The sequence below is a fragment of the Stegodyphus dumicola genome, chromosome 3, assembly GCF_044657685.1.
Source record: "Stegodyphus dumicola isolate Sdum_Otavi_A_Nest chromosome 3, ASM4465768v1".
Classification (NCBI taxonomy): domain Eukaryota; kingdom Metazoa; phylum Arthropoda; class Arachnida; order Araneae; family Eresidae; genus Stegodyphus; species Stegodyphus dumicola.
In genome coordinates, this window is record NC_140770.1 from 200,911,878 (window position 1) to 200,923,374 (window position 11,497).

At 28.5% G+C, this 11,497-nt stretch overlaps 1 protein-coding gene across 1 annotated transcript; it reads left to right on the top strand.

Annotated features, from left to right (window-relative positions):
* Positions 1-2,156: 2,156 nt before the first annotated feature.
* Positions 2,157-7,296, top strand: LOC146998245 (cuticle protein 14-like). The gene is made up of 3 exons (XM_085812481.1): positions 2,157-2,217; positions 4,156-4,259; positions 5,813-7,296. The coding sequence occupies exons 1-3, from the start codon at positions 2,157-2,159 to the stop codon at positions 6,191-6,193; spliced, it is 546 nt and encodes a 181-aa protein (XP_085668607.1). The 3' UTR covers positions 6,194-7,296.
* Positions 7,297-11,497: the final 4,201 nt, after the last annotated feature.

Here is an 11,497-nt window from a genome sequence, read left to right on the forward strand (position 1 = left end):
AAGTGAAGCACTGCTTTGAAGCTTAGGTCACCAGACGGGGTGTTCTTTGTTTACATTCAGAAGCTCGCTTGACAAGATTCTGATAGTATTTCGACACACGACAGTTCCATAGAAATCGAAAAAGGGACACTCTCGCATGAAAGAAACATTCATAGTGTGATGGATAATAGCAATTTGTATAGTTTACTGACATTTACGCAAAAATCACATCTTGGTTATTTTTCGATAACTAACGACAGCGATTTTGATTATGAATTTGTTTTATAAAATTCTAAGCTGTTGCACTACAAAAATATAGATTTTAAGAAAATTGCTAAAAGAGATCTGCCAAAATTTATTTTCTAGAAGATTTGAAAAGTTTGAAACTTGATGGCTAAATGTAAATATAAAATTATGTATGTTAAAATATTTGTAATTAGGCACATAGGTCAGATTAAGTTTTTATTAAATAGAGTAACGCATGCAAGGGCTATCTGCCTAAAGAGAGAGATGCCATCGTGGAGGAATTTTGAAGAAAAACTGACCTTTGAGTGGGTATTAAAAATAATACTTATAATTTTCATTCAAATTATATTCATATATATTTTTTATGTAAAACTTTCGGCTGTATGCTAAATTAGTGTAAATTACTTTACACGAAAAATATAATGAATGCACAGAAATGAAAGATTTGCACATGCCGGAAATGATAAATAGGAGATATGTATGGGTATTTATGCATGTGCTTGCAAAAAGCATGTATCTGCCTTTGACAAAATACTTAAATATTCATTAAATTATTAATAAATGTATTTGAAATGAAGAATTTATTCACTTATAAACAACTGTGAAAGTACTGTGAAGAAATCTAATGATTAAATGTATCTAATTTATAATGATTATCAATGTTATCTCAAAATATAATAACCTTAATATTGAATTGTAAACATAAATTGAAATCCTGTTGACAAATACGTTATAAAATTATTTAAGCAAGAATTGTTCGTATTGGAAAGCAATCTGTTAAAAGGTATTGTAAAGCAAATGCTATGAGATGCGCACTTAAGAATGTAATAAAGAGTTTTGGAATATGTATTGTTGAAATGAAATGTAAAAAAAAAAAAAAAAATCTGATAAGTATAATTAAAAGAATTGTTCCCTTTACATTTTATAAAAACTCAGTTACAAGTTTTAAATAACACTTAAAAAAAAAATTAAAAAAAAAAAAAAAAAACTTATTTTATTCCCTTTCAGAAATGTTTAGAGAAAGTCAAATACTATTTAATACCTATTTAATTATTAGGAATTAGCGAAATACTTATTTAAAGTATTTCGCTAATTCCTAATAATTCTCTAATTTAAAATGAACCGAATAGAGCATTAATTATAAATTGACTTACATTTTTCGATTTAAAAGAAGCCAAAAAATCATGTCATATTTAAGGAAGTATTTTAGGAAGAAGCTCTATAAATAGAAAAGAAATAATGCATAATTTTAATATTAATAATACAATAAACTTTGATCTTAATTTTTGTACCTTAACCGAATAAAATCGAATTAACTTAATTTTTTTATATTTGTGACGTAATTACAAAATATTTACACCCGAACGCGTCAAATCCCATAGAACTCAATGGTAAATGACCCAATGTTTTGGTCACCACGTAGGGATCGCGGGTGCTTCAGAGCAGGGTACGGAGAAACTTGTTTAGGGCGACTCCATCTTACTTCCTACCTCCATGGATCACCCCGGGGGAACGGGTCCGAGGGTCTTCCACCCCTCTTTCCCTACCTGCAATCTCTCGAGAGCAATTTTTTTAAGCATTTCAGTCAACTAAGTGCATTAAACGAAAATATTTCTCTTCAGTAATATAAAGCATACATTACTAAAGTAATTATATTTGAAAAAAAATAATAATAGTAATATTGAAATAATCGAATATTTATATAAAATGTTAGTATTGAGACTATCAAATTCTTCGTTAAGTTAACGAAACACCTTTTTAAATATATGAACATCCCCTTTACGATTGGCAACAACTAATTATTTTCGTTAAGTGCACAGAAATCAATCACTATGCTTTGAAAGTGAGGAAAACATCGAACCGATCTGAATGACACTAAATTAATTTCTTTACAAATTACGATGAATTTGATATAAAAGATCGATTCTAACATGCTGTGTCAGACCAGTATTTCTTTGCAGTCGTGGTACAAAGAAGGAAAGAAATATGAAAGTAAGTCCCTTTAAGATTTTATATTAAAGTTTATGTCTTTGTTTTTCAGGTTTCATAAATATAGTGTATTATTAAATAGTTAAACAATAAAGTGCAATTTTTACGGATGTAAATTATTTGCATAATCACGAGAAAAGTATTTTTTAGACAAAACTTTCTTCCATGAACTCTTAAATTTAATCCTATGTAACAATTTTTGTATTTAAGACAATATTTCATTTATGCATTTTTGTTGCATTTCATAAAACTGAATTAAACATGTAATGCCTTAATGTAACAGTGTAAAGCATGTAACTTATGTATCCTCCTGATTTTAATACAGAAATTTTTCAATTAAATGTCTTTCTGTGTAGTTAAGTGTTTAAAATAATTCTATGTATACTGATTTCTTTTATTCATAGAATATTTTGGAGCTGATATTAAGTAATGATAATGATTTTTCCTACCAGTTAAAGAGTCCAGGAGTTGAGTAACTTTACAATTGTCTATTTTCTGATTTTAGTATTCTGGGTTATCTTATAATTTTCCAATTTTTAGTTTCTTATCAAGACATTTGTTATTGCAAATTAATTCATTGAAGAGCCTTCTTATAAATGCAGGTATTTTTTACCGAAGAACCAGGTTATATCCCAAAAGTAAGAGGCCTCCCGCGAAACATTTGTCCATGTTTATATTAAATATGCTGAAATTTTGGTAAATCTCTATGCAATTAACTCATTCAGGAGCAAGAAATGGACTTCTTGTGAGATGCAAGTATTCATTGATGTCATCAACCAGACCGCTGATGGAGTATAAACGACTTAGTATTTCCCACTGATTACTCAGGAACACAATATTCAGACTTTCAGCGTAAGTACTGAGACATAAATGACGTCTTCCTTATTTTCATTCAAAAACAGGAGTTTGAAGAAAAACTTAAAAATAAACTATTTCTTAAATTACTTTATTTCCGCTTTGAATTCATTTTTTAACATCAAACTGTAAAAAACTGTACCTTATGTCTTGAAGTCATGATCTCGTTTTCCGCTGGGCAGCTGTGCCCTGCTTCGGATAATTTTATTTGTATATTAGCGAATTAAATGAATGCTGCTTCTTTCTGAATCTTGTATTTTACCTGTTATCAGACCAGACATCTCTTCACAGTCCCACTTTCTATGTTTTCTTCCGTATTTCCTTAAAAACTACACTAATATTATTGAACTAACTATGTATATGTTAGCTAATTTCGTCTTTTTTCCATGCTATGGTTTTAATTGAACTAATCTAAAAATGAAACTTCAAAAGAATACATTCTTTGCTTTTAGTACTTTTGCATATAAAAAAAGATTAATAATTTTGATAATATTAAAAGATTTTTATCTCCAAATTGAATTAAAAATTAATTCCAAAAGGTTTTATTGTTTATTTCAAAACACTTTTAAACAAGAGAGCAATGTGTTATCCATAAAGGAATTCTAATTTAAAGCAGCATTTTATTAATGTATGGAATTACTATCAGCTGTAAATAATAACGTCTATCTTCTGTATTGGAATGCTGTTACTACAGTATGGGATACCTTATTAAAAAGCAGGTATTACAATGGATCATGGCCTGAACAATCGGCCAATTAACTAATATCCACGTCACCTAAAATGCTGCCTAAGTTCATCTTGGAGATGGCGACTAATATTATACCCAATAAGGAAAAGGGAAGGTAACACTCAAACAATCAAGTTTTATAGAAATAAAATTTTAGAACTCATGCAGTTGGTTTCGGACTAAAAGACAGCTCTACTAAACAGCACAATATTTGGGATTGCATAATTTTAATATAAATAATGCGATATTGGATATTGCTACTGATTTCGAAATTTTTTACAAGCTATGCTTGATTGACCTAACTGCAAATGAATGGGCTTTTAAAAAATCTTAATCTGAATACTTTTTTTATTCTACAGCTTCTTATTTAAGTATTGTCATCAGCTCACAAGCAGCTCCTTTATTGGTAGAGACTCATGCCTTGCCAGAGGTAGGCGCCAGTACGCAGTACAAAAGTCAAGATGTGAGTACTTACTCAAATACTTCTTTTAATCCTGCACTTCACTCATATGTGCCAACTTTTATTATTCCAAGAAATGCTTCTTCCTGAATGAATTCCAACTTTTATTATTCCATGTCAATTGCTTTATTAATTTTATGAAACGTGACGAAAGCACGTTAAATAGATTGTGCAGTCTCGGAAAAAAGAATATATAGTCTTATAACAATAGAAAATAAGAAGTCTTAAAAGTAAGACGAATTTTAATGCTTCTTAATTTAAATTATGTTACGTATTTTAATTTTCAAAGTAAACGATATAGTTTTAACTAAAAATGGCTTCTGCATATGATCTTCAGCTATTTTCCTTTTTCAGATTTTTTTAACTGAAAATTTGTGATTGACTTTCTTTACTGTTTTCTCCTTAAACATTCATATTTTTTTTAATCGTGGAAGTTTATTTACAAATTATAATTTCTTAAATGGCGGGAGCAAATACTTTGATAGGAAACCAAATGCATTTGATATAAATAATATGGTTTTAATTAATAAACGAAATTAGGCTGCCATGTTGTTTCTGAAAAGACTGAAGAAACCTTCTACTTTTAATTTTTTCCCCCTTCCTTTTTTTTTTCCTTTTCAGCCCAAAGGAACTTTGTCCCTGAAGGACTATTGTTTTCGTTTTGCGATTTTGTGTTGAATCACTATAAATGTCCGTTTCACTTTTCAAACTGTTGCCACCAAATGTTAGAATCCTCAAATCGCTGCCACCAAGTACTATCGCCCTGTATTATATTTGAAAAAATTAAATAATGAAAATCTGCATAAATGTATTTATATTTCTGGCATTGTGATAAAACAACGGTACACAGAGCCATCGAATTTTGAATGGCATAATTCTACTGCGAATATGGACATGTGGAAGCCCAAATTCGAAATTTGGAATTTGGTTTATTATCGATTTTATATTTTGTAAAACTTTAACGAATTTTTGATTAACAAACTCAAGGATTTCAAAACGAGCAATAGCAACAATCTACGGGGGAAGGGGGAAACCTTTTTATCTCCAGCGCGCGGAACTGTGTATCGGAAATCCTAAAGATACGCTCATTTTAAAATTATTTTGCGACATTGCTATTGAACTGAATTTTATGGTTTAAGTGCAAAGAACGTGATATTTAATAAATAAAAGTAACACACAAAACGTTAAAGAAAAACGCCGCTTTGGACTTATTTAATATCTGAAACATTTCAGATTTTTTTTTCTTTATTTTTTTTCTTATACTAGCTAATTGAAATTTCAAAGATAATATTTCAAAATACGCGTTGCTTCCTAATTTATTACAGAGCAGCATAAAGTGATCCAAAGTACTTCAGAAAATATTTTAACGGAGTTCTCGTCCAAATGCGGTCAAAATTAAATAACAAGAAAATTATCCTGAAATTTCTTTTTAACATATTATTCAGATTTTAGGTTAAGAAATGTAAATACGTCAATCAAAAATTGAATTGCATATAATGTAGAATACTCATGACTTTTGTTTTTCTTTAAAATTAATAAGATAATTTTTCTCCTAGAGCTTAGGTAATTACGCATTTGGCTATAATGAAGATCATACAAGTGGAGGAAGTTTCAGAAAAGAATTCGGAGACTCTTTAGGTAACAAAATTGGTTCTTATGGTCTTCACAATGCTGATGGGAGAGCTCGGGTTGTTAACTATGTGGCAGACAGCGCTGGATTTAGAGCAGATGTTCACACTAATGAACCTGGAGTCGATCCTACCCAAGACTCTGCTGATGTGACAGTCAACAAGCCAGTTGTGGTGGCACCACTTCCAACTGCCATTGCCCATCCTGTCGCCGTCACCAAACATCACACGGCTGTTCTTGTTCACAATCCTACATTTCATGCAATCCCTGTAGAATCTTTCTATACACACGGCCATCTCTTATTGTAATTTGTTGATATATTGATGCAAAGATGAACAATTAAATGTTTGCTCAAGAAATAAGTCCCTTTTGTATCAAAGGTCTAATAAGCAATTTATATATTTTTATATATCTGAATTTCTTTATTCTATGTGCTTCATAAATTCTTATACACTCTGCATAATTTATTAGCAAATACAGGGTTTTTTATCTACGTAAAAAACTTCAGTATCTTATTTTATGAATATATTTTCTCTTAATTCGGAAGTAAGGTTTTGCTGGGCATCTATATAAGCTAAATTCGGCTTCCCAGTTGTACATTTTCTTGGATTAAACTGTGCTTTTGCATTATACGTATATGGTGGTGGGATAATATGAAGTAGCTAAAAGCAAATTGGCAAAATTAATTTTGCATTTTTACTAAGAATTTTAAAAGTCATGTTAAATTAATTCTGCATTATTGTACACTAATCAACACTTTAAATTCGATTTATATTGGGTATTATTCACGATCTTTGGATTAAGGTGCAAAAAGCGATTTTCAGAATTTTGATTTTAAAGAAAATTTTATTTTACGAAAGACCATTCCTATGTAATTGAAGCGGGAGTTAGCAGTAAATTAACAGTAATAAAATCAAAGCTTATTTCAATAAATTAGCATTAAAGCTTGCTGTCATTTCATTCATAATACGCATTTCAGTTTACGATTTTTTAAATAGTATGTAATGGTGAAGATTAGATCATAATTTTTTTTAATTGGTTCATTTTGTCTTCAATTTTATCGCCACTTTATTCTTATGGTTCATACGGCAAAGAGATATTTTAAAATTACTCATTATAAATTTCTGATTACTATTAAAAAATATGTATTTTTCATACTGTTTATTTTAAAGTTTAAAACTGAGCAAAATGAAATGTAAATGTTTAATAAAAAATACAAATATATTAATTCCAAATGTGCTTGGATTAAATATTCAGTAACATAATTTATGCCATGCGTGTTAAAAATAATGAATATGAATTAGTTGTGTAGTTTTTTGAAGTATATGTCTGTACTTTGTTAAAATATTAGAAATTGGTGTTTGAAATGCTTTTTGCCTTGAGAATTTTTAATTGCATTGTATTGCTTCAATAAAATTGCTGAAAACACTAAAATAAAGTTTTATTAAATTCATTACATTCATTTGTGCATCATACCTTTAAAAATTAACGTAAATATTATTTAGTTCTGAGAAATCTGTTCTAATTTTATTAAGTTTTTACAGAGCCCAGTAAGTCGAAGTTCTAATTTTAGTACCTGCAGTGAAATTTTAGCAAATTGGTTTAGTATTTTCTGTTTACCGAGAAGTTATGTTATTATAGATTTCGAGGAAGAAGGTAATATGTAGAATAAGAATTATAAATATTTTATAACCATTTATAACGTGGATAATCTGTAACTATTTTTAAACAATTGGACTGTGACAGTTCGATGACAGCTATTTAATTACTTTTATTCATTTTTATAGCAGTTTGAAAACTCAGATTTATAAGCATTAACTTATTTTTGTTTCGGTTAATTAGTGCGAAGTAAAACGCAATTTAACGTTAGAAATATAAGAACACAAGAAAAAATCAGAATCAAAATGGACTGGCAAAATTCATTATAATGAATTATAGCCATTTGAAAGAGAAAATATAGCTTTCAGATAATATGTGAAATTCATTTAAATCATATTTTCTCCATATTTCTAGAATTATCAACTTGTTCCGTCATATTTCCTTTTCATTGCTTAACATAGTATAGAAATGTAATAATTTATCTGTAGATAACTTACGTTAGAAGATAGCTTGAAATTGTTGCGAAGATGGCTTGATGGACTTACAAAGTACCGAGTTAAACACATAATTTATTCCGGAATATTCTTGATATATATCTCCATTCAAACATCATTAATTTCTTAGAACATCCATTCTTTATTTTCATAGTGCTATGAGTGCTATAAGTGCCCCACAGTTCTTATATAAATGTTTCACATCTTTAAGTAATAGACGACAGCAGCGAAACGAATAATTACATGCTGGAAAAGACAGTGCAGGTGAGAAAGTAAAGTATATTTGCCAACATTCAATTTATAAACTCGGCTTCTTTGCTTCAGTTTTTAATGATGATTGGATACTCATCATTAAAAACAGAACAGCTCTACAACGTTGTGAATCATTGCAGATGTAAGTCACGCAATAGAAATTCCTTGAAAGGGACATAACTAAATTAAACTTAGGGATTAAAAGGGCTATTGTCAAATTAAATTAGCAATTTGTTACTATTTTTCTTTCATATTTCATATCTTATATATATATTCTTCTACCTCTTGAAAACGTTTTAATCTTACAATGATAAAAGAATTTTTCCTTAATTACATTTACTATTTGTAATTTGTGTACTTTTTTCATATACATAAATACTTTTCCAACTCAGACCAAATTAATTTCATAGGATCTACTAATTTTACTTAATTATTTTTATAATTTCATTAAATTACATAAATTATAGCTTTTAATTCATTATTTGCCTATTTAGTTATAAATTAAATTAGTAATATACCTAAATATGTATAAACGGATGTAAACTTACCTTGTACTTGTATTTTTCGATAAATTTGTATGCATAACTGTATAATAATACAGTATAACTGTATAACTGTATAATAATACAGTTATGCATACAAATTTATCGAAAAATTCTTTTTTTTTTTTTTTTTTTTCTAATTATTTGATGAAATTGTTTTACAAAATTTTACAGCGACTTTTTTTATGTTTTATCATTAGTTTATGCTTGTCCCATAAACTTTAAAAGCTTCCTTTACACTGATTATAAGAAACGTTAAATTCAGAGAATTAAAATGTTTCCTTGTTTATTTAGGATACAAAGTCACAGGTTATCGTTCCGTTCCACAGGTATCCATTCATTGTCCTTTAAAAAGAGATAAATGATACTTCAACTTTCTTAAAACATGTGGGCAGTTTTATTTTAAGCAAATAAAAATTTATTTCATTAGAATATTGTAACAAACCATTAAAGTAATCATGATAATTAAAGAACTAAATAAATCAATATAAATATATTTAAATCAATCTCAGAATTCTAGCCTAATAGCAAATTTCCATAATAATAATATTACGCTAATTTATTACAGCTGTAATAATATTTAACGTAAATAATTTATCATAACTATAATAATAATATAATGCCACTACAGTAGTAATTTATCACAATTTTAATGGTCGACTGTAGTAATAATATATCAAATATGTAATATAATCAATTTACATAATATTTTACATTGTATAAATGATAAATTATTATTCATCATCATTTAACAACCCTTTAACAATCCCGGAATGAAATATTTTTTTTGATGTTATTTCAATTTAATAATTTTCAGATTTTTAAGACTGTAATTATTACGCTAAAACAAGCGATAATATTGTGGAGACATTCATCTTCCCATGGATTATGTACCACATCGAAAGCTTACAAATTTCCCGCAATGCAGCTCCAATAAGAAGTTTCTACTCACTGAATTATACAGTTTTAAATCCTATGCATATCTTGCAATTTTATGTGCAACTCTGATATTACACTTACTTAATAATATCCAATGGCATTTAAGTACTTAACACTTAAAACGAAACCGTATTATGCATTCTTTTACATTAAGTTTAAAAATTTATTAGACTAATTACGATATTGATACATACAGCCTAAAATTTAATAAATATAGCTGACTTCCAGTGATTATTTTAATGCATTTAATTAAATTTTCTCCAATAGAATTCTTCATAGTAAGTGACTTCCAAGTTCATCATATCTAGCTGCACATTGAATCATAATAGTAAGCTCTTTATTCAAAGCTTTTCTGCGTTTGAATATTACGTAACTTAAAAATAAATTACTCTACACCAAATCAAATAGCTACAAATTTCAAACTTAAATTCTAGACGTAATAAATAGCTTCTTATAGCTAAGAATTTATAGAAAGGAGTATATCTTCTCTAAAAAGGTACATCTTTAGCTCTATTCTCTGTTTAATGGTTTTGGAACTGCTAGCAATAAGTCCTTTGCTCTAAATCTTCAAATAATTTTTCAAAAACATAGCATTTCAAATCACAGTTTTTCAATGAAACGTATTTTAACCTGCTCGCAAATTAAATTTAAACACCACGTCTTTACCTTCGTATGAAAATAATCCCTATTGATTAATATTCTGCTTAGTTACATTTTCAGCTTAGATATACCTATGAAATAGTAGCTATAAAACGTTTTTAAACGCATAACTATTTAAAATTATTTAAATGAAATATTAATTAAATACGTTATCCGTTTGTTACATATAATCCATACGTATATGATTCTGTGTAAATATTACGGAAGTTTAAGTTCAGTTATTCAGATATCTTATGCAAATACAAAGCAGAACATCGAAAAAACGTTTTTTGTAGTTTAGTAAAAAAGTCTCTTGAAGTAATTCAGCTGAAAATATCGTCTGCAGTCAAAAGAAGAGTTTTAAAAAGCCTTAATTTTGGGTTCAATTAATATTAAAATAATCTAACTGCTTTCTAACGGGATGCTATAAATGAAGTTATAATTTTACGTTTTAAAATATGTCACCAAAGCTATTTCAAATCGTTCAGACGATACAGTTGTTTAGAAGAATTTAGCGTTATAGTTCTGAAACTAATTTAAAATACTTCCAGTAAATACGAAAACTTGCATTTTAAAAAGGTCGAAATCGAAGCACAGTTTGACTAATACGCTTCTTCCTATGAGTGAATGTTAGTTAAATAAGGAAATGTTTTAAATAAAGCGTAAGTTACGTTTCGAAGATTTTTTTTTTCATGCAAAAAATTTAGATGCTTTGGAAAAGTCGTGACTCAGAAGTTTGTTCCGATAAACATAGACAATATCTCGTTCTTTAATGTACGTAATATACCATATTTACGTATTAAAATACAAGCCTTTTCTTTTAATTAACAATTCATAAAGCTGATAAGTATTATATTTCGTTTTACAAAAAAGTATGAACTGAACATACTCTGGAGTCCAGAGTGCATGAGATCCTAACAGAATTAAGGTTAAATATAGATTAAAGAAGAATAATTAGCTTCCAAGATGGATTAACCTCCATCCGAAAAGTGAAAGTGAGATGCTACTCTTAACCTATGTGGCAAGGGAATATTCTTTCACTAATAGTGTGGGGGGGTATTAAGTACGCTTCTTAAAAATGTGAGTTTCCTAATCGTGGGATGGACGTCAGAACTGATAGAAGTACTGGATCAAGATTAACGGCGGA

What these genes read in the sequence shown, in the direction of transcription:
- LOC146998245 (XM_085812481.1), top strand. Translation starts at nt 2,157, where the DNA reads ATGCTGTGTCAGACCAGTATTTCTTTGCAGTCGTGGTACAAAGAAGGA. An exon ending in AGAAGGAAAGAAATATGAAA is followed by an intron (nt 2,218 to 4,155) that starts GTAAGTCCCTTT and finishes TTTATTCTACAG; the next exon opens with CTTCTTATTTAAGTATTGTC. An exon ending in CGCAGTACAAAAGTCAAGAT is followed by an intron (nt 4,260 to 5,812) that starts GTGAGTACTTAC and finishes TTTTTCTCCTAG; the next exon opens with AGCTTAGGTAATTACGCATT.